General features: G+C 42.9%; 3 protein-coding genes and 1 long non-coding RNA gene across 5 annotated transcripts; 3 read left to right on the forward strand and 1 right to left on the reverse strand.

Moving 5' to 3' along the window:
- LOC8075122 (fasciclin-like arabinogalactan protein 11) lies at positions 1,096-2,391 on the forward strand. Its single transcript, XM_002455117.2, has one exon. The coding sequence runs from the start codon at positions 1,111-1,113 to the stop codon at positions 2,164-2,166; it is 1,056 nt and encodes a 351-aa protein (XP_002455162.2). The 5' UTR covers positions 1,096-1,110; the 3' UTR covers positions 2,167-2,391.
- LOC110433557 lies at positions 4,992-5,597 on the reverse strand. The gene is made up of 2 exons (XR_002451039.1): positions 5,431-5,597; positions 4,992-5,316 (listed from the first exon to the last, which is right to left on the reverse strand). It is a non-coding gene; the product is annotated as an uncharacterized LOC110433557 (long non-coding RNA).
- LOC8059114 (protein DOG1-like 2) lies at positions 14,119-15,392 on the forward strand. Its single transcript, XM_002455119.2, has 2 exons — positions 14,119-14,722; positions 14,813-15,392. Exons 1-2 carry the CDS (start codon positions 14,192-14,194, stop codon positions 15,119-15,121), a joined length of 840 nt encoding a protein of 279 aa, XP_002455164.2. The 5' UTR covers positions 14,119-14,191; the 3' UTR covers positions 15,122-15,392.
- Positions 18,189-23,697, forward strand: LOC8075125 (NF-X1-type zinc finger protein NFXL2). Of its 2 annotated transcripts, none has more exons than XM_021456448.1 (13): positions 18,189-19,489; positions 20,187-20,300; positions 20,377-20,432; positions 20,647-20,713; positions 20,980-21,072; positions 21,298-21,383; positions 21,491-21,653; positions 21,778-21,978; positions 22,109-22,299; positions 22,424-22,505; positions 22,762-22,968; positions 23,096-23,188; positions 23,256-23,697. In XM_021456448.1, exons 1-13 carry the CDS (start codon positions 18,275-18,277, stop codon positions 23,421-23,423), a joined length of 2,736 nt encoding a protein of 911 aa, XP_021312123.1. In that variant the 5' UTR covers positions 18,189-18,274; the 3' UTR covers positions 23,424-23,697. The 2 variants fall into 2 exon arrangements, with proteins under 2 accessions (XP_021312123.1, XP_002455165.1); XM_002455120.2 differs by having other exon boundaries at positions 23,096-23,179.

A 23,781-nucleotide genomic window follows, 5' to 3' on the forward strand; every position in this document is an offset into this window, starting at 1 on the left:
AACGAGACTTAAAAGACAACACTCTCTGCAAATGGGTCTCAAGGAAAGAGGATACCGAAATTTAGGTTATGCCTCTCCTAATACTCAAAATAGGTGTATTCAGTTGGAGAGTATAGGTATCGTGTTGGGAGATTCTTGGCCAGGAATCGTTCCACTCATTCACGGTTATACAAATTTGACTATCATTCTTGGCTGGAATTCCAGGCCAAACGAACAACCCCTAAATGAGGACTGGATTGATCTAGGAAGCTATCTGAAGTTAGTTGAAATTTTGTTTTCTTAAAAAAAAAATCAACCAAATGAATTAGGCCCAGGATTATCCAGACAAGGATGTGATAGCAAAGGTTGCTACTTGCTCAAGAAGTGAACAACTGCAGAGAAATCTTGTCCTAAGCCGAGTTACCCCCCTTGAATGGAAGGAAACAAGAAAAAAAAAAACCCGCTACCAATTTTCAGTCAGAACTATAAGTCACCTTTTTTTTTCTGAGGGAAACAAGTCACCTGTTCTTGTTGTTTTTCATGAGGGAAACAAGTCACCTGTTGTTTTGAGTTGTCTAATAACAAACTCTACCCAATCATGATTTATGATGGATTATCTATCCCTGATGAAATTCATCCGGAGGGCTAACATCAACCGTCCTCCTCGTTCACTCATTTGTCCCGTTCCATGTTCCGTTAAGGCCTTGTTTAGTTCCCAAAAGTGAAAAGTTTTCGATACTATAGCACTTTCGTTTGTTTGTAACAAATATTATCCAATCATGGACTAACTAGGATCAAAAGATTCGTCTCGTGATTTACAACTAAACTGTGTAATTAGTTTTTGTTTTCGTCTATATTTAATGTTTCATGCATGTGCCACAAGATTCGATGTGACGGAGAATCTTGAAAACTTTTTGGTTTTCAGGATGAACTAAACAAGGCCTAAGCTGGCAAGCCTTTGTTTTTCAGCTAATCAGCCCTACCAAAAACAACAGCCTATCACTGACCCTGTCACTCCCCCACAAAGGCCACAAATCAGCATCATTACCACCTTGTGATCGTCAGAAAGATGAGGAAAATTTAGCCCCCTGCAATCTGAATTATCTGCACTTGCTGCTGCTTGAAGCAAGCATGGCTGTTAGGCTGTTCCACCTCGGCAGCTCACCTCACCTCACCGTTTGGTGCCCTGTAACTGTAAGACTCACCCCCACCACCTTCTCTTACAGCTCACTCTTCTCCACCCACCTCGCTGCCTATAAGTGGCAGCGTCACAAGCCCCCTGCCTCACCGATCCACCTGCATTTGCATTTCCATTTCCATGCACAGACTTGGCAAGTAACACGTCGCCGCCCCATCCCATCAGCAGCAGCAGCAGCAGTCACCATGCAGAGACTCGCGCGCGTCCTCGTGGTGCTCGTCGTAGCCGCCGCCACGGCGTCGGCACAGGGCCCGACGGCGGCGCCAGCGACGCCCACGCCGGCAACACCCGCGGCGCCGGCGCCCAAGGCAGCGACAACGACGACGACGTCGAGCAACATCACGGGCGTGCTGGCCAAGGGCGGGCAGTTCAACACCTTCATCCGGCTGCTCAAGTCCACGGGGGTGGCGTCGCAGATCGACAACCAGGTCAGCAATGGCGGGAACGGGATCACGGTGTTCGCGCCCACGGACAACGCCTTCACGTCGCTCCCCGCCGGCACGCTCAACTCGCTGTCGGACCAGGACAAGAACGCGCTGGTGCAGTACCACGTCGTGTCCACCGCCATCCCCATGTCGCAGTTCGACACCGTCAGCAACCCGCTCCGGACGCAGGCAGGGAGCGCCTCCCCCGGGGAGTACCCGCTCAACGTCACCTCCGAGGGACAGCAGGTGAACATCACCACGGGTGTCGTCAACGCCACCGTCGCCAACTCGCTCTACTCCGAAGACAGCCTCGTCGTCTACCAGGTCGACAAGGTGCTGCTGCCGCAGAAGCTCTTCGGCGCGGCGGAAGCGCCCGCGCCCGCGCCGCTCGCGCCGGCCAAGAAGAAGGGCAAGACGCCGGCGGCCGTCGCGGACTCGCCCGAGGCGGAGGCGGAGGCGTCCCCGGACGCGACGACCGCGTCGCTCGCGCCGGCGAGGTTGACGACGGGAGGTGCCGGCCTCGCCGCGGCTCTTGCGCTCGCCGGCGTGTGGTGGGGACTGTAGGGACGGCGATGAGGTTTACGGCCGTGACATCCATCATGCATGCCATCTTTTTGTATACTTTTTTTTTGCAGGTCTTGTTGGTCTTTTCGTGCCCATTTTTGGATGAAATTATTCTTCCCTGCCCTTGAAATTGCTAGGAGTATGTCTTGTAATGGTTAATGTAATGTCGTTGTCTCATTTTTATGTATTTCCACTAAATAAATATGAGTTGCGTATATTTCAGTATCCGGTTCTATTTAATTCAGTGCCTAACGCACACAAACATGAAACCACAACTTTATCAAATTGGGCCTAGTTCCATTAAAAAAAATAATCACTCGAACAGTATTGAAGCAGATACATTCGAGAGAAACACAATTCTTTTTACGAGATCCTGCAAATAATAACTATTACAACCTCTCTCGCTAAGAAAAATAAAAAGAAAAGGTAGCATTACAGCCTGTATAAGTGTACTCCCTCTGTCCTTAAATGTTTGTCACCACGGTTTGCGTATCGACAACTTTGACTCGATTTATAAAAAATGTTTGCAACATTTTTATCTCTAAATAAATTTATTATTCAAATATCTATCCAATGATACTAATTGTGTATCATAAATATTATTATTTTTTTAGTATATATTTAGTTAAAGTTATTTCTCGGGAAACGAAAACGACAAATATTTAGGGACGGAGGGAGTAAGAACCAAGGAACAAGACATTCAGTTCAATTTTGTCAAAACGCACATCAATCAAATCAAGAAGGTCGCAGTGAGCTTTCCATGCTCGAAGTCCTTGCATGAGCATTACAGCAACATGGAACAGATACCGATTGCCCAGCTCTTCAGTTGTATATATTATTGATTCATTAGGGAACATATCCCTGTCATCGCCACCGGTTGTTGAAGAATGTAACAGGATCCCCAAATGTTGTGGTAAGCATGTCCTTATGTTTTCCTCCATATGACAGTCTACCAAGAAAACTTTCTGCAGTGAAAGTGGCAGCTTCACAATTCCTAATGCAGGAGAGTCTTGCGTTGGTTGGCTGATAAGCCATGACTTAAAGTACTGTTCGCTGATTTATTGTGAGAGAAAAATACTGTTGAACAGATAAACTCAAACGAACAACTTCGCACCAGCAGATCAAGCAGTTGTTCCAACTGGTGGAATTTGGGGCCTTGAGATGCAATCTTTGAGATGCAGATGTTCCAAGTTTCTGAAAATTGCCAATGATGGTGAAACTTGGGGTTGGGACCATGATGGAAACTTGGTCCCTAGAAAACCATGAATAAATGGTGGGTCAGATTTGGTGGCGGCACAAGAGTTTCATAAAGTGCAGTCATATTTCTCTGGACTTCACTTGTCCCATGAAGTGCTTCTTCGGATATGCTCCTGACTATAGTGCAGTAAGTGACAGTTCCTTTAACCTTGTCTTGTCCTTCAGAATTACACCTGCCACTTTTACTCTTTCATTCAAGCTTATCGATTCGGAGATGCCTAAGCTGCGAGAGGCTTTGCAATGCGTCCAGCTTGAATCCATTAGAACTTTCAAAAACTCCCATGAGCATGTCAAGACGGTGCAATCACCCAATTCCATGTGGCATCGAAGTAATCGCAATCTCATTGATGTGAAGAAACATCAGGTTTGATAGTCTGCGATACTATTAGGCAACACCCGAAGCTCACTGCAACCCAGCAACGGAAGATACTGAAGATTTGGAAGATGCCCTATTGACTTTGGGATTCCCTGGAGTTTTGTGAAGCTGAGATTCAGAACCCTCACAAGCACCAAATGAAGCTGGGATTCTCTGGTGGTATATCTGCCCTAACAACAACTTCTGACAAAGAATGAGTCTGACAGACGTCTACATTAGGAATGCTAGTATGCTCATGGATAATTCTATCCAACCTAAGCATAACTCTGTCCTTCAAAATTCTCTCAAGTCTTTTGTTAATGTCCTTAATTCTATAACCAATCTCACAGTTGAATTGAAAGTCTCCAAGACAAAAGAAGGATGGGGCTCTGCGGCATACCCATTGGTTCAGCATAGAGGATAGCTGCCTATAGGATGATCTCTGGCTCTTGACAGATCAGAAATCAATCAGATCATCAACATCATACATGATGTCTTTCAGCTGGTTCAGCCAGGTGTTGATGGCACTATCATGGATCCTCTTCACCTCAGCATCAACAATTACTCTCTTCATGTAGTCTAAACGACATTTGAGCACTTGAAGATGTTGTACTACATCAAGGGCTCTCATCACCCTGTCTTCAATCAGATCAGCTAACTTACTAGTGTATCCGGCTATGACTGCATCTGCGATCAACACCATCTTGTATTCTTGTGTGGGGGTTAGTTGATTCCTTCTGAGACTTGCCAACAAACAGAAGGCTCTCTGGTCTCAATGCTAGAGATGAAATGATAATGTCAACATGTTTAGCCTAAGCATCGCAAAAGGCCATATATGCAACACTCACAAAATAGTAGTCTAGAATCTAGATTGTAGACCAGAGATGAAGTGCATGTTTACAAATCCTTCTCTCGTTTTATGCATAGAAAAGAAGATAATCATGTTCAATTCCAATAAAATATCATTACATGTAGCTGTAAAGTGTGTTGACATTCATGTCCAATGCTAGAGATGAAATGATAAAAAATGACATGGTGTTTCAACGAAAGCATATTTTTGGGTACCATACTGTGTTTGAAAGTACTAGTACATAACCTATCCCGGTGATGTATTCATTTGGAAACAAAAGGCAGGCAGGTTCCTTTCAAAAAAAAAAGGCAGGCAGGTTCATCATTGCATCACCATATATATCTGGGTCCCTAGAGCTGAACAAGTTGCAGAGGAGGTGAGATTGTATTATCTGCGACTGGTGCAGTGAGATTTGGGGGGCAAAATACATAAACTAGCCAGCAGTAGTCTCCCAAGCAGACACACCATTTAGTATCAATAGTTTTGCTTTGAGGATGCAACAACTAGTGATGAAGACTTTGTCCACTGCACGCGGCAACAAGAACACGAGATGTTCCACTGGCAGTAGGATGGAGCAGGAAACATGGGTGAAGAACTGAAGAATTTATACGTACGCACCATTCATGACATCCGTGCATCCCTGTAGAAGAGCATCTCTCGCCGTCATTCCATCGAACACCTTTCATCCCTGCAGAAGAAGGCAGGCATACACAGGCTGACAGGCAGATTGGCTGAAGCAAAGAGGAGCGAATCTGCGAATGAAACGAAACTAGCAGAAGTGGGAGAAAACGAAGAGGGATACATGAATTCCTTTGACCTGACCCTGGCTGGCAGGCGCCAGATCGGTAGCCACTCGCCAGCGCGTGGTGTTGGCCCAGGAGCAAGACAAGAACCCTGAAGGCTATTCACTATTGTCCATGGCAGAGGAGATTAGGGCCTTACCCATCCTAATGAATAGTGATGACGCGATCGCGGCAAGAGGGAGGGAGAAAACAAAAATAAATACTCCATCCGTCTGAAAATAGAAATGGCGGTTTGACTTAGCGTGGAAATTCTTCAACCCTTGTTTAGCTCCAAAAACTTTTACAAGATATACATTGTAGCACTTTCGTTTATATTCGATAAATATTATCAAATTATGAATTAACTAGACTCAAAATATCCGTCTCGTAAATTATAGGTAAACTGTGTAATTAGTTATTTTTTATTTATATTTAATGTTTTATGCATGTGCCGCAAGATTCGATGCTGAAAAACTTTACAAATTTTTTGGAAACTAAACAAGGCCTAAACTCTCGAAAGTCAAGACTCCTTTTAATGACCTAGCTACTTTGTCATGTGACTGAAAAGTAAATGGCCTCCCTATTGATATTTGTCCTCCACTCAAAAAGTTGCCTTGTTTAGTTCCTAAAAATTTTGCAAAATTTTTCAGATTTCCTGTCACATCGAATCTTTAGACGTATGCATGAAGTATTAAATATAGATAAAAATAAAAACTAATTGCACAGTTTGGTCGGAATTGACGAGACGAATCTTTTGAGCCTAGTTAGTCTATAATTGGACAATATTTGTCAAATACAAACGAAAACATTACTATTCATATTTTGTAAAATTTTTTGGAACTAAACAAGGCCTCGGTCACTAAGTGGTGCCACACCCATAACCCATCGGTTCAGCATACTACATCCTTCTCAAACTCTAAAATCGTAAATTAACCTTCCTGCACAGGTTCAAATTAGTTTTGAAAACGGTTTCATCCTTTTTAATTAAAAAATTATAAATACTTGACAATGAGATCTTTAAATCGCATAAAACGTCTCCAAGTTTCTAAAAAAATTGACTAAAATTCTAGAGATAGACTGGGATATGAAAAATATAATAAAATACAAGTTCACGTGAAAATAATTTGAGAAGATTTCAGAAACTAGATTTAGCTTTAAAGGCCAAAAAATCTAAAAAACTAGAAAAATCCAAAACATTCTAATTCATGTTTGAAAACTTTTCACATCAAAAAACATAAGGCACAGCCATTAGGAATGCATGGCCCAAATGCATTCAGCACTAAGGTATGTAGCGTCATGCCGGTTGCATCTATCTTTTTTTTTGCTATGAAAATTTTTAAAACACATTTAGTTAATGACTCGAATTTTTTGGGAGATCTTTTTTTGGGATATTTTTTTCCTTTTTCTTAGAGTAATTTTGTCAAGCTTCTATACATTTTTTTTTTGAAAACGTGCACCGCACGTACCTCATTAAGAGAAGAAGGAATGATCAGTTACATCCCGGCATTCCCTATGGCGAGATGTCTAAGGATACGCCGGAAACACACTTACACACAAGGCGCCGGCTTCTATACATATTTTACGGTGCTAAATATTTAACTTAGGTTTTTTTTTCATATCCCAATCCATCTGTAAGATTTTCTTTGAAAGTTTAAATATTTTTCATGGATCCAAAATCTTATCAACTATTTATCATATCTCTACATTAACTAAAAAGAATAAACCGTCTTGAAAACCACTTCATTTGAGAGCAGAGAGGTTATTTGAACAGTTTGAATAGTTTAGAATTTAGCTGGCGGGGGGGGGGTGGTAACAGATCACGACAAAATTAGAGAAATAAAATGATTTTTATTACATGTGGGTCTTCTTTTTCTTTTGATGAGGTTGGAGTGGAGCAGAGTGAAATTACGATAGCAGGCCCCGCTCCCTCCTGCCCACCGGACGAACCTTTTTCTTTCTTTTGGGACGGCAAAAATACATCGGGAGCACTGCAGTCTGCCTCGTACCGTAGGAGGAGTGTGTGTGCACTGCACTGCCTCCGCAATCCGCATTGTCGGAAAGCACCCATTGCGGCAAAAACTGTTTTGCCCTCGTTCGGGATTTCCGAAGCGCATTGCGTCGTCGTCACGCGGTCACTCACGCCCGCCCCTGGTCTTGTGAGTTTTGTCACCTCCCGCTACCACCCACCTGCACCCACGGCTCAACCTAATTTTCTCTAACGTCATTATAGAAGTAGGCCTTGTTTAGTTCCTAAATAATTTTACAAAAATTTTCAGATTTTTCGTCACATCAAATCTTGCGATACATGTATGAAGTATTAAATATAGATAAAAGAAATAATTAATTGCACAGTTTACCTGTAATTTGTGAAATGAATTTTTTGAGCCTAGTTAGTCCATGATTAGACAATATTTGTTAAATACAAACGAAAGTGCTACAGTATCCATTTTGTAAAAAAATTTGATACTAAACAATGTTGTAGCAGTAGAAGTTTTAAAACAGAAAAAGTATAGAAAATTATGAAAAAAAAGAAGGGAGGGAAATAATATAAACAATAATCCCAAAAGTTCTCGATAATCGAGTAATCGTACGCATAAACAAATGCTGAAAAGTCATAGCTGAAAATATTATTTGCTAATTTATTGTTAGAGAAAAATATTGCTGAATGTACGGTGAATTTGACGAATAATTTTAAACGAATGGGCAAAAGACCAGACCGAAGAGAATAAGGACAGACATGGGAGGGGGATCACCTGATGATCCACCAATGGTTTTGTTGGTTTCTGCCGCGGGCTATGCCCCCTCACGTGCCAAACGATAGGCCAATCGCAGAGCAGTATTCAACTGCTGCATGCAGCTGCTGGTTTTGCTTCCTGTTGTTTCCCATGTTCCTTCGGTCTCAAGGAAGGAAACCAAACCACCCTTTCAAGTGCACTTCACCTGCGCCTGCGAGTGGACTCTCTTCAGTTCCTCTATGTTTTTTTTTTCTTTAGGGCCTGTTTGAAACAAAGGCCTTGTTTAGTTCCCAAAAAAATTTGCAAAATTTTTCAGATTTTCCGTCACATCGAATCTTTAGATGCATGCATGGAGTATTAAATATAGATGAAAATAAAAACTAATTGCACAGTTTGGTCGAAATAGACGAGACGAATCTTTTGAGCCTAATTAGTCCATAATTGGACAATTTTTGTCAAATACAAACGAAAACGCTACAGTGTCGATTTTGCAAAAAATTTTGGAACTAAACAAGGCCAAAGGAATGGAAAACAGAGGAAAGAAATAAAATATAGGAAATAGGTAAGAGTGAAATGGCAAAACAGAGGAATAGAAAAACACAGGAAACAATCAAAAAAAGGTGTTTGGAACACAGAAATAAAAAAGAGAGGAATAAAAATAGCACATGCAGAAAATATAGATGTATTATTTAGTAAGAAAGCACACATAGTTTAACGATCTCCTGCTGACGGGACTCGTGCTTAGTAGATTGGTTAGCTTGGTGTCATTTTGCTTTTATCGTAATTAAGTTGTGTCTGATAAAAGACCTCCACACGTTGCATCCATCCACCTGCTCCAGCTCCAGCACCTCGCCTGGGGCTGGGCGCCCTTGTTCTACCACCGCCGCATAGCATCCCACCGCCCAAGAGAAGCAGACGCGCACGACGTGCTTGTAGCATGATGTCGTTCGTGCTTATAGGCAGCCTATGAAGAGGAAGAATGCAGGGCAAAAGATTGGCTTGTGCGCTAAGCGTGGCCGCGAGCACCGCAGAAAATTTTCCCTTGGCTCTGAGCTCATTCTTTCATTCCTCCAAAAGTACTACCTTTGTTGCCGTTCCTCTGGAAAGATTTGTCCGAGTTCCTCTATTCCAAACACGCATATAGGATTCATTTCCCCTGTAACTCAATCATCCACTTTTTCTACGTTTTTCCTCTGTCCCAAACGAGGCCTAATTTGATCAGGTCGGTTCCTGGTTCCTCGATGTTACTATTCACTCTGTCCTAATAATTCGACAATATATATATATATATATATATATAAACAATATTAATATTCCGTATCACATACTATACTAAATTAAACACTATTAAATTCAAGTCACTCCAACCAACAACTTCATCATACGTACACCAAGGGCTTGTTTGGTATAGCTCAACTTCACTAGTAAAGCTGTTTTTTTAGAAAATAGTTTCATGAGTGACTTTCTAGATGAAGCTGAGCTGTTTTGGAGAAAGTGTTTCGCAAAATAGCTTCACCAACTACTTTATGCATAGTTGAGAGAGAGAAATGAGGGAGAAGCTACAATAAGCTACTTTTTTCCAGCTTCATCCAACTTATGTCTTTGTGAGAGGAGGAGAAAAACAGCTTTACCCATGAAGCTGTTTTGGAAATAAGTATTTGACAAAAAAAAACACCACGCCCCAAGTTGGTGGTGATTTTATACGGACGTCGGGTCGCTTACATGTGGGGTCCTCCTCCTCGAAACCCATCGAGTTCCGAGCCAACGTGACGACCTGACGAGTAATCGTGATCCAGAGCCTAGCCAAAGGATAGCTTTTGGTGCATGCACGTCATGGCCTCATGGGCTCTCATCCGCTCATGCCCGTGGCCCGGGGAAGACGCCGCCGTACCGGGAAATGGGCACGGCAGCTCCGGCTTAAACTACTCGCCATCCACTTGGTTGCCGGCTGTACGCCTCTATCTGTCTCTATAACTGACGGCGCGAGTTGCGAACAAGGCCGTGAGAAAAGAGATGACTTCACCTTTGTTTTTTCACCTAGGTCGTGTTTAGTTGTAAATTTTTTTTAAATTTTGACATTGTAGCATTTTCGGTTGTATTTAATAATTATTATCTAACTATAAATTATCTAGGTTCAAAAGATTTGTTTCGTAAATTACAGATAAACTGTACAATTAGTTTTTGTTTTCGTCTATATTTATTGCTCCATGCATGTGCCATAAGATTTGATGTGATGAGAAATCTAATAAAAAAAAATTGGGTGAACGCCTTGTTTAGATGTGAAAAGATTTTGAATTTCGTTGTTGTAGCATTTTCGTTTGTTTGTGACAAATATTATCCAATTGTAGACTAACTAAGATCAAAATATTCGTCTCGTGATTTACAGATAAACTGTGCAATTAGTTTTTATTTTTGTCTATATTTAATGCTTTATGTATGTGTCGAAAAATTCGATGTGACGGAGAATCTTGAAAACTTTTTGGTTTTGGGTGAACTAAACAACGCCTAAACAAGGCCACAGTACGATGATGACGTGATGAGTACGAGTCCAAACTGATGAGATAAAAGTACAACATATGTAGAGATCATACTCGTTCCATGCCGAATTACAAGTCATTTTAATTTTTTTAGAGAGTAAAAACTTTTCAAGTTTAATCAAAATTATTTAAAAAATTAGAAAAATTTGAGACATCGAATAGGTATACTATGAAGATGTAATTAATGAATAGTTTTAATAATACTTATTTGGTATATTATTTTATTATATAAATTTGATCAAACTTAAGATACTTTGACTCTTTAAAAATTAGAATGACTTATAACTTAATATGAAGGAGTATTATGCTGCATTTTTTATAAGAAAAATCACTATGTTGTTTTTTAGAAAAAACAAAGTTACTCTGATGCAAGCTTGTCTTATGTCTGGATAATTCACTAAACTAACATTTAGTTTGATTTTTCATTCAGTCTAATGGACCCTTCTACAAGTTTTGTTATATCTATTTCTTCATGTGCAAGCTGAGTTTTAACTTTAAATTTTGTAAGGTGATAGAGAACACTATAACTTTTTGATAAACACATTATGAATTTTCATGATTATGTTTCATATATAGTTTTAAACTTCTGGTATTAATTTACTATTAGATGTCCTAGCATGCCAAAATAATAACTAATAATATATATTTTAAACATGAATTACGATATTAGCTGACACATCACAAAATTTAAATTTTAAAATCGACTTGTATGTGGAGAAACAAAAGGAAAATCCCTCATCAGTAATGCAACTATTTTTATCAACAAAAGGAGGAAGTTCAATATTATTTTGACCCCCTAAAAAATGAAGAATGGAACTATAGCTATAAGCAAAGAGGTTTGGTAAATGAAACTACCGAAAATCAACTTCACACGGCCATTCTCACCAAACAAGTTAGCATAACAAAACTAGAATTAGGAGTAAAAAGTCTTTCCTTTTGCAGTTTCAACAAAATAATTAAACGTTACCTTTCTATATGCGTATAACAATTGATAACCGATATATTTTCATTTGACCATTGGATGTTGCGGGAGGGGTCTAATATTTCATGACAAATGTTGACTTCAAGTGGTTTTTGTTATGTGGGATTCTCACTTGGTAGTGACGATGATGTAGGTTTTGACAAAGAGAAATATGAGAAAATAAGCCTACATGGAACAACTATAATCTCTATCAGATACTTTAAGGTTGTTTTCTCACAATCACATAGAGATTATGGGCGTGATTGGTACCCTAAATGCGCCCCATGCTAGCTCCTCTGATGCACTTTCCCCGCGCTTGGTTTCTTGTTGCTTTGGGCCTATCTCGGCTGATGCAAAAGCTCCCTTGTGGCTTGACTCGCCAGAAACGCAACAGGGCTTCGTTTCCTCGCAGCCTGGCTAGCACCGTACGTCAGGCGCAAGTAGGTTGCACGCGTGAGAGAGCTAGCATACACGTGAACTGCCCAACCGCTCACCAGCTATCTATATCCTGGTTGAACACAGATATCAACCAAACAAATACCCATGCACGCATTGGACGATAAGAGTTTGGTGCTATAGGTATAAGCCAGGCTTGGCTACGCAAGGAACCAAATGCGCCGTATGAGGGCAAGAGCTCCTGGTGGCGTCTCTAAGGAATTCTGACATATTACATGACTCGGCTTTTCAAAAGACAGTGCCACATCATCATAATAGATTTTGACATCCACTTGTTTTGACAATTTCTGTTGATTTCAAACATATTTTGATGTAGAACCAATGCCATCACAAAAGGGGGTCATTCTCACCAAATAAGTTAGCATGACAAAACTAGAATATAGGAGTAAAAAGTGTTTCCTTTTGCAGCTTCAACAAAATAACTACACGTCACCTTTGTATATGCATATAATTGATAAACAAGATATTTTTATTTAACCATCGGATGTTGCGGGAGGGGTCTAATATTTCATTGCAAATGTTGACTTCAAGTAGTTTCTATTATGTGGGACTTCTGAGTTGGCAGTGATGATGTAGTTTTTGACAAAAGAAATATGAGAAGTTAAGCCTACCTCAACTTGCTGTGGTGGAAATAAGTTAGATCATGCATTATACCACTCAGATTCAGTAATCTTAAAATCCATTTTCAGTGTTGTTTTTTTTTGCTCAATGAAAAAAAATCCTAGATACTTGTAGGTTATTTTCTTAATGCAGGTCTCATTGGAGACTATATGAGCGTAATTGTTATCTTGAATGCACCCTCGACCCATCTCCTCTAATGCTCTTTCCTCGTGTTTGGTTTTCTGCATGCTACTTTGGACTTGTCTCAGCTGACGCAAAAGCTCCCTCCCAGCCTGGCTCGCTAGAAACACAATGAGGAGTCGTTTCCCGCGGCTTGGCTGATGTTGTGGTCGGCATCCAGGTTGGACTCGTGAGAGAGCAGGCGTGCATGTGAACTGCCCAACCGATCACCAGTTGTCTATATTCTGACTCTAAACACAGATAAACACCCTTGCATGCGTCGATCTTGGCTGGAAAGGGCCTGGTGTTGTAGGTACGAACCAAGCTTGGCTACGCAAGGAACCAAATGCGCCGTATGAGACCAAGGACCCCGGTGACGTCTCTAAGAAATTGTGACACACTACATGACTTGGCTTCCTAATAAAAGACAGTGGCACATCACCATAATTTTGGACATCCACTTATTTCAATAATTTTTGTCAATAATTTTTGACGTGGAACTAATGTCATCGTAAAGCTTGTCTCTTTGGGCCCTGTTGTTGAGTGCCAAGCCACCACACGCCACGCAAGATGTGGCGTGACCATGCATAGAAGCTATGGCGTCATGTGGCGAGGAAAGTGGCCGCCAAACCTATGGCGAAACCCAACACACAAATACTATGTGCCTATCTCAACGTACACGCAGCCCAAACATCGGCCAACCTATCGTGTCAGCCACGAGTGTGGTGTTTCGAATGTTTGCGGGGAACCGAACAACTTCTTTATCTACTATATACAGTAGAAATGATTATAACTATTTTTTCTATATAATATATCTATAAAAAAATTATATACTGACGGAGCGTATTTACTCTAGCTCAACCTGCAGTACTAGCAAATTATTTTTTTTTTTTGAAAGAGTCAGTACTAGCAAATTATGTCATCCTGAAACTTGAGAAGCCCACAGCCCCCAGACCCAGGGGTGATGCACCCAGGCACGGACCAAGAAGCTAACGACGTCGCAGATAAAGATTGCGTGGGTCCCACTCGATGGCCATGCTTACATGGAGCGTTGCCGACCACAAAACTTTTCTCAAGTATAATACATGGTTTTCTATAGGAAAATAATTTTGAAAAAAATGTCAAAAAAGTATAAAAAAAGAGAGTAAAACCGAGAGAAAAGAGCGCCGGGCCCCACGCAATGGCCGACATGGACCACCTTTATAACGGGCCCCGCCCACCGCCAACCAAGCCACAACGCCCACCGCCAGCCAGCAGCAGAGCAGAGCAGCCCCAGCCCAGCACCCCCACAGGCCACAGCACATCGATCGCCATGCCCGCCACCTTCCCGCCGCCGCCGCCGCCGCCGCCTCCCTCTCACAACCTTCCTCCGCTGCTGTCTTCCAACGAGTCCTTCTCCAAGTTCTTCGAGTCCTGGATCGGCGAGCAGTCCCGCGACCTGGAGGAGCTCCGCGCCGCGGCGTCCGCGGAGCCGGCCGCCCCCGAGGCCGACCTCCGCCGCCTCGTCGACCAGGTGATGGGCCACTACGCGCAGTACTACAGCACCAAGGCCGCGGCCGCGGCCGGCGACGTGAGCATGATGTTCACCCCGTCCTGGACCTCCACCACCGAGAACCTCTACCTCTGGTGCGGCGGGTGGCGCCCCACCGCCGCGATCCAGCTGCTGTACACCAAGTGCGGGATGCAGCTCGAGCACCGGCTCCCCGTCTTCCTCGACGGCGGCGGCCTCAATAAGGACGACCTCAGCGACCTCAGCGTCGCGCAGCTCCGGGCCGCCGACCAGCTGCAGCACCGCACCATCAGCAGGGAGCGCGAGATCGAGGAGGTCGCCGCGACCGCACAGGTGAGTGAGTAAAAATAAAAAAAATCAGCGGCACTTTTTTTCTTCCAGAAATGAAATATCCAGTGAGGTCAACGAGGGCCGCATGTGCAGGAGGCGCTGACGTCGAAGACGATGGTGGAGCTCGCGGGCGGCGGCGGCGGCGGCGGCGGCGGGATGGACGCGGGGGCGATGGACCGGGAGATGCAGACGAAGGCGGAGGGGATGAGGCAGGTGCTGGAGATGGCGGACGGGCTGCGGCTCGAGACGATGCGCGAGGTGGTGGCGCTGCTCCGCCCCGCGCAGGCCGTGCACTTCCTCCTCGCCGCCGCCGAGCTCCACCTCGCCGTGCATGACTTCGGGCGCCGCAAGGACGGGCACGCCGGCAACGCCGCCGCCGCCGCCGCCGCGCCGCCGGAGTGACGCTGACGCGCCTGGCTGCTCTGCTTTGCGTGTATCGTGTAATGGCTCCCCTGTTCCAAGCGGCGCATGGCTGCGCGCCTTCGCGCGTTCGTAGCCGTGACGCCGCGCTTGTCGCCTAGCTACCCATAAAGGCTGCTGGCTTGGTCAGCACGAGCTGTCGCGATAAGCTTTTGAACATTTTGTTCCTCTAGCTGTTTTGAACATGTCGATTTTGTAAAATATTTTAGAACTAAACAAAGCCTTACTCTGCCTCAAGGTGTTGCCAGTGTGTGCACTGTGCAGTCGTGCCATGTCTGTCTTTAGAGTAAAAATGTGCTCTTGTTAGGTCTTGTTTAGATTCATCTAAAAACCAAAAACTTTACAAAATTTTCGATCACATTGAATATAGATAAAAAAGATAACTAATTCCACAGTTTACCTGTAAATCACGATACGAATCTTTTAAGCCTAGTTACTCTAGATTAGACAATGTTTGTCAAATAAAAACGAAAGTGCTACCGTGTCAAAATTCAAAAAGTTTTTGAATCTAAACAAGACCTAAACAAGGGCCTAGTATCATTTGGGGGCGAAATGTCGGATTGAGAAAGAAAAGATGGAGTAATAGAGCTTTTAGGCTGTGTAGCCGTTTTTTTGTGGCAGCCAAAACAAGCGAAGAATCCTGCCAAATGCCCCGTGGTGTGAGAGATTCTTTTCGCCACACACGACATCTGCACCAAGAAAATGAACCAGAAGCCACGTTTTCTGCACCGCGAAAATGAACCGAAAGCCACCTTTCCAAGGACGATCACGAACTCACGATACACATATCGCACGACGGTTGCCACTAGCTTTTACTAGTAGAGAGAGAAATAGATACGAAATTGCCACTTTTGCTTAAGGCGGGACCTCACACCAGCGTAGATCTGAGTCACCAGCCCCATGTGAAATGATTGGCCTGCCCTTGGCGTCTTTCTATTTCCCTTGCGCAACCTACTCACCTCTCCTATCCTCTTCTTTCTCTACTCCGCACGATCCAGGTCTTGCTTGCCTGCCATCGTCATCGACAACATCGCTCCCCAGAGCCATCTCTTAGGACCACTATCGCGATGGAGTAAATGTATGTGGATGCATCTAACCCTTTCCACGATCTGCCTTGCCCCCGAAGGGAGTAGAAAGACACCAGGGGAAGGGTTGGATTTGTGTTGGCGTGAGTGTTGGTGTGTGACTTACATGAGTAAAAGTGGCAATTTTGTGTCGTGTTTCTCTCTACTAGCAAAAGTGTAGCGGCAACTGTAAGAGTGTCATCTCACGCCACTATCACAATGGAGTAAACATATGTGGCTACATCTAACCCTTTCCGCGGTCTACTATGCCTCGGGGGAGTAGAAAGACGCTAGGAGTAGGGTTGGATACTTGGATCTATGTTGGCGTGCTTCGTGAGAAAAAGTGGCAAATTTGTATCGTGTTTCTCTCTCTGCTGGGAAAAGTGTAGTGGTAATCGTAAGAGTGCTATCTCACGCCACTATCACGATGGAGTAAAGGTATGTGGTTGCATCCAACCCTTTCCGCGGTTGGCATTCAACCCTTTCTGCGGTTGCCCTGCCCCAGGGGGATTAGAAAAGACGTTAGGGGGTAGGGTCGGATCCGTGTTGGCATGCGACATGAGCAAAAGTGGCAATTCATATCGTGTTTCTCTCTATGTTGGCAAAAGCATAGCGACAACCATAAGAGTGCTATGTCATATCACTATCACGATGGAGTAAACATATGTGGCTCCATCAACTCTTTCCGCAGTTGGCATCCAACCCTTTCTGTGGTTCGCCCTGCCCCAAGGGGAGTAGAAAGACACTAGGGGCAAGGTTGGATTTGTGCTGGCGAGAGGTGCTGGCGTGCAATGTGAGCAAAAGTAGTAATTTCGTATCGTGTTTCTCTCTCGATCTACTTTTGCCTAGTGGCAACAATAAGAGTGCTATCTCACGCTATTCGATATAATGGTAAAAAAATAATTCTCGTGGTATTGAGTAGTAGAGTTGTTATATTTCAATAAGGTTCTGCTATGCTGGAGTAGTGAAATGAAAATAATCTGGCTTGACTTCACCGTGACGGTGGAAAAGTGGTTAGAGTGACTTAGGTGTCATGTTTACAGGAATCCTTGTTTCAAATTAGGGATAATAAAGCTCTAGTAATTGTTTCCTTGAAGTTCTATTGTGTTTTCTAAACCACTCGATCATCCCATCATGTTCTGTAGTGAAGGAATGTCTTCTATTATGATCTCAATATATCAAACCACTCAATATATCATGTTCTGTAGTGAAAATTTTTAGGTTTGGCTACTATAGCACTTTCGTTTGTACTTGACAATTATTATTCAGTCATGGACTAACTAGTCTCAAAAGATTCATCTCACAAATTATAAGTAAACTGTACAATTAGTTATTTTTTAATTTATATTTAATGTTCCATGCATGTGTCATAAGATTCGATGTGATAGGGAATCTTGAAAAGTTTTTTATTTTTGGAGTGAATTTAGTTCACTCAAAAAATAAAAAAAAATTCAAAATTCCCATCGCATCGAATCTTGCGACATACTCTCTCCATCCCTTTTTAAGTGTCGTTTGCGCTTCAAAAAACAACTACCGGTAATTATATATTAAAAAATATTAATATTTATAATACATAATTAGTATCATTAGAAAGATCTTTGAATATAGTTTTTTTTAACAATATTTAGAGATACAAATGTTGCATGTATTTTCTACAAATCGATTCAAATTTATGGCACGTACACCAACGACGACAATTAAAAAGGGAGAGAGGGAGATGCATAAAGTATTAAATATAGATAAAAACAAAAACTAATTGTACAGTTTGCCTAATTGCGAGACGAATTTTTTAAACCTAGTTACTCTATGATTGGACAATGTTTGTCAAACAAAAGCTACAATTGCAAATGTGTATATTTCGAAAAAGAAAATCGTGACCAAAAGTAGGAAAACAAATTCACCTCGGCCCAGGTTCACTGTGGGCTCCGTGCTCAGAGCCCACAAATATCCGCGCCGATTTTAGAAAAAAAAGCAGAAGGAAGATATCGTGGATCTACCTGCAAAAGGCCACTCCTCACATTTCACGCGCGCACCACCACCGCCGTCTCCGGCCACGACCACGCCGCCGGCCATGCCGTCCTCCTACGCCGCCGCCGCTGCCGGATCCTCTTCCCGCAAGCCGAATCGCACCTCCAACGCTGCCGCATCCACTGCTCGCCCACCAGCACCCTCACCGTCGCGGGCACCCGCTGCCCCGGCGGTGAACCCTAGCGTCATCTCCGATTCCGACCCCTCCTCCTACTCATCTTCCTCGGCGGACGAGGCCGATCTCACCGCCTCCGACTCCGCAACTGCCTCTGTTGTTTCCGCCTACCTCTCGGTTGCTGGTGAGGGGGCCGACCTCTCGAAAGTTGGCATTTTCCTTTCCTCCGCCGCGCGCCGCCGATCGCCGCCGTGCCTGATCTGCTTCGATCCTATCCGCCCCTCTGACCCAGTCTGGTCATGCTCCTCCTCCTGCTTTGCCATCCTCCACCTCCCCTGCATCCAGTCATGGGCTCACCAGTCAGCATCCGGCGCCGCCGTGCCGTGCCCAACCTGGGGATGCCCCAAGTGCCGCTTCGCCTACCCCAAGTCCGAGACCCCATCCTCCTACGTCTGCTTCTGCACCAAAACAGTAGACCCGGCTCCGGACCCCTGGATCCTCCCCCACTCTTGCGGCGACGTCTGTGGCCGCCGTCTTGATGCCAATCTCGACTCTGGATGTGAGCATACCTGCCTACTGCTGTGCCACCCAGGGCCGTGCCCGCCATGCCCGGCCGTTGTTCCTAATGCGCGGTGCTTCTGTGGAGCGCACAGGGAGCCTCGACGCTGTGCACATCAGCGTTACTCTTGTGGGCGAAAATGTAACAAACGTCTTAGCTGTGGACTCCACCGCTGTCCAGTGGATTGTCATGATGGCCCCTGCCCGCCGTGTGCAGTGCAGGGGAGTCACAAATGTGAGTGTGGAGAGACAATGGAGGAGAAATTGTGCTTTGAAAGGATTTTCCAGTGCAAGAGGGAGTGTGGTGGGATGTTAGATTGCGGGAAGCATAGGTGTGAGAGGGGGTGCCATGGGGGCAAGTGTGGGGAATGCCCACTCCGTGGTCGTCGCACTTGCCCATGTGGGAAGAAGGATTATCCAAGGTTGGAGTGTGATGCAGAGGCTGCCACATGTGGATCGACATGTGAGAAGGTGCTTGGGTGTGGACGACACAGGTGCCCAGAGAGGTGCCATCGTGGTTCATGTGATGAGACTTGCCGTCTTGTGATCACAAAGGCCTGCCGTTGTGGGGGTCTGAAGAAGGAGGTACAGTCTTATCTAGTATACTTATGATGGATCAATCCATGTAAGTGGATAAATTGAACAGAAGAATTATCTGGTTGTCTTTCAACTTAGAGACACTATTAGCAATTAGTTCTCATAATGTGTACATCAAAAGATAATGCTTTAGAATCTTGTATATAGCTTACATACTTCTTTAAGATCAATGGCCTATATTTGATGTCTGGAGGCCTCTTTGCTTTAGATTAGTTTTTGTTGTTGTGCTTTTTTACCCTAATATGCAAATATGACCTGGCACAGCAACAAGTAGTGCTTCCTCATTTTTTATTCTCTGAGTGTTGGCGAGTAGGTTGTGCAAACATCCTTAGTCTAACATTGAATGCTGTAGCTGCATATGTATACTTCTATGCTATTAGGCCGTGTTTAGTTCGCGAAGGAAAAAATTTCTTGACACTGTAGCACTTTCGTTTGTTTGTGGTAATTATTGTCCAATTATGGACTAACTAGACTTAAAAGATCCGTCTAGTAAATTTCGACCCAACTGTGCAATTAGTTTTTATTTTTGTCTATATTTAATACTCCATGCATGCGTCTAAAGATTCGATGTGACGGGGAATCTTGAAAAATTTTGGGTTTTTGGGTGGAAGTAAACAAGGCCTAGTTAGCAGGATGCAAGTTCTTAACCTTCATGCTCATGTGATGCATTGCGTGTCTGCATCAGGTGCCGTGCTACCAAGAATTGACGTGTGAAAGAAAATGTCAACGTTCGAGAAACTGTGGTCGCCATGCTTGTAAACGACGCTGCTGTGCTAGGGATTGCCCACCCTGCTCCGAGGTGCATTTTTTTTCTTTTTTTGGACATGGTATTGAATTCTTTTCAAGAACTAAAAGATAGATATATCTTTTTGTAGACTTGTGATAAGAAGCTCAGATGCGGCAATCATAAATGCCTCTCACCATGCCACAGGTACTGTCTGAACTCCAAATCAAACATACACATTGGATTACCATGTATTGTTTACATTTTGAAGCATATGCTCGTAGCACATGCCAATGTTTGGATTGTCCCCTACTGTTGTGCATAATAGATACATGAGATTGTTACATTTGTCTTTGGATTTTGCTTCTTAATGCCCAAGTTTTAAAGGTTCTTCTTTAACATATCTCCTGTTGATTGACAGAGGTGTTTGTTCACCTTGTCCTCTGATGAAGACCATTCCTTGCGCCTGTGGGAAAACATGTTTTGAGGTGGAATTCGGTAGACTCTCAGTTCTGTTTTTTGTTTCCTTGTATAAGTTATGTTTCCTGCTGTCTGCTTCATTAGACTGGTTCTTTTCAGCTAAAATTTATTTCTTGGTCCATCATGCACACAAGATGCTTGCTCATCATAAGAAGAAAAAAGAATAAAATTATAAAAGGGTCTCCTGGCCCAGCTTCTGTATAGTTTGTTGAATAGTTGTATCGTTGTTGCTAAGTTTTAATTACCAAGATTAATATGCATAACTCTATTGCAGGTTCCTTGTGGGACTGAGAAGAACCAGAAACCACCCAAATGCTCAAAGAAATGCAGTATACCTCGCCTATGCCGACACAAGCTTGAATGCCGGGTAATCTGCTGTGTCTTCTTTCCCTGTCGTTGGGTACATCTCAATATTTTTCTATGTATAATTGCAGTATATATGCATTTAACTTCATGTTATTTATATTTTTACTTTAATCATATTTGAGTTGTTTGGCTCTGTTTGTAAGGAAGCTATCCTGGTAAGTTCAATTGCTTTTGCTGTTACAACTGGATTCTCAGAATTTATGTAATATTTAATTCCTTTTCTTAGCCCCACAAATGCCACTATGGAGCCTGCCCACCTTGCAAGCTGACCTGTGGGGAAGAACTTTCTTGTGGCCACACGTGTAAAGAAAGGTTTGTATTGGTACTACAAGAAATGTGTAATTGAATCTTGTTTTCACTTGGCTGTCTATCAAGGATTACCACCTCTGTTATCTTAGCAATCTTCATACACTATCCAGGTGTCATGGCCCTATTTCTCCTCCAAACCCCGAGTTCACACTGAAACCGACAAAAAAGAAAATGGGAAAGCACATAGAGTGTACACCCGGGACACCATGCCCGCCATGCAAAGAGGTGGTTTTGGTGCCATGCTTTGGGCAGCATCTTGGCCAAGAACGCGCTGTAAGTTTTTGGGAACAACACAATCTTTTAGTCTATTTGTTACCACGTGGCTTCTCTCTCCCATGTGTGGCATGTGCAAAAATCAGACTACAGAAAACATATACTTCATTTCCACTTCTTGCAGATGCCTTGTTGCAAATGGAGGCCTTTTCCCTGTGAAAATTTATGTGGGAATCCTCTCCTCTGTGGCAACCATTATTGTACAAAATCTTGCCATGTGTTAGAAGTCCCATTGAATCAACCTGAAGGAGATCGTATAGCATCTATCAGTAAAGCAAACACACTTGCTGAGCCTTGTGAACAATGCAATCTTCCTTGTCAAAGGGTTAGATACTCTCTTTTCCTTTCCTAGAACTTTAGTTTTAGTTTGTTTTACAAAGCTTAATATGAAGAAGCTACTGCAGTTTTGTATAATTTTAAGCTTGGTGCAGGATATTGACTAATTTTTATTTCAGGTTAGGGAGCCTCGTTGTTCACATCCTTGCCCTTTGCCATGCCATCTGAGCGATTGTCCATCTTGTAAAGTCCTTGTTAAAAGACCATGCCATTGTGGTGCTATGGTGCATGCTTTTGAATGTGTATATTTTAACAACTTAAATGCAAAGGAACAGATTAAAGTAAGGACGTGTGGCGGCCCATGTCATAGGTCAGTTTGGCTCCTAACTGTTTTGTATTGAAATTGGTGCAACTTTTGTTGTTACTACATTCGATCACAATTTTCCATAAATTAAATTGATTTTATCAAGCATTTGAACATGTTTTTTGAACAGAAAACTACCAAATTGCCCCCATCTGTGCTCAGAAGTATGTCACCCTGGTATATGCCCATCGGTTGATCAGTGCATGAAAAAGGTATTGTCTGAGGCTTTCGTCCTCTCTGACATACATACTCAAGCATTTATACTGTAGAATAAGTGAATAACTAATAATATTGAAGTGGTACACCAATCCTTGATCTGTGATTTTACCAAGCTTTCTGCTGGAACTGTAGTATAGTGAGAAGATGTATTTTGCTTAATAGGAAGTTTGTTTACAATTTGAATTTGTGATTTAATTATATTCTGTTAATAGTACTTATTTATACTAACTGTATGATTTATCTATCAAGGTCAACATCCGCTGTGCATGCAACACTCTGAAACAAGAGTGGCTATGTCAAGATGTCCTCAAGGAATACCGTAAGTCTGGTCGCGATCCAAAAGAAGTACCTAAAAGTCAATTTGGAGTTGGCTTGCTTGCCTGCGGTGAAGACTGCAAGAAGAAGCTGAAGGCTCCAGATTCAGAGTTGCATCTCCGGAAAAGTCAGGAGAACAAGGTACTGAGTCTTACTATTTTTTAATATTAATACAAAAATTAGTATGCTCTTTTGTTCTTTGGAAATGTTTTGGACATCCCAGCTTTTTGTGCACCTGTGCTCATTTCCTGTGCTTTCAAATAATCAGAGCCCTGCTGTGGAAGTCGTAAATGTGCCCAAACGCAGGAAGCGGCGTGAGCGTGGACAGGAAGTTAAAATCTCCAAATTCCAGGTTTCTGATGTAGGCACATTGCTGCTTTATTTGAAACTCGTGCTCCTTATCCTTATAACGTATCAACATTTTGCAGGAAGTCAAGACTTACGTGCTGAGAGTGCTACTGATTATTTTGCTGTCAATAATCGTTGCTGCTGGTCTGTACCTGTTGTGGAAAGGCATATTCTGGCTTTCTGACTGGATGAACGAAATGGAAGAGCAGAGGGCGAGACAAAGGCATCCGAGGGGTGCAATGTTGTAAAAAAATGAGAGAAGAGTTATTTTGATCCTAGAGAAGAGTTATTTTGATCCTAATAATCGGTGTTGACATGTGGATTAATTCATAGTTATTAGGGATTCAATTCTAGAGGTTCATCTAGTGAAACATGTCACCATTTTCTTTCTCACTTTTTCTCACTATACATTAGCAATTGTATGCATGATGTATTGTTGTATTTTCATTTTGCTATTCTGCATTATTGTAAGTCAACAAACGATACAGTTACTATATAATTCATCACTTATATCTGTTAAAATTGTAGTTTTTAGTACATCCACTCGGTGCATCCGTTAAAACGAATTACTATTGAGCTAACGGACGATGGCACTATCTATAAAGC

Source organism: Sorghum bicolor, chromosome 3 (assembly GCF_000003195.3).
Source record: "Sorghum bicolor cultivar BTx623 chromosome 3, Sorghum_bicolor_NCBIv3, whole genome shotgun sequence".
In the NCBI taxonomy this organism is placed as follows: domain Eukaryota; kingdom Viridiplantae; phylum Streptophyta; class Magnoliopsida; order Poales; family Poaceae; genus Sorghum; species Sorghum bicolor.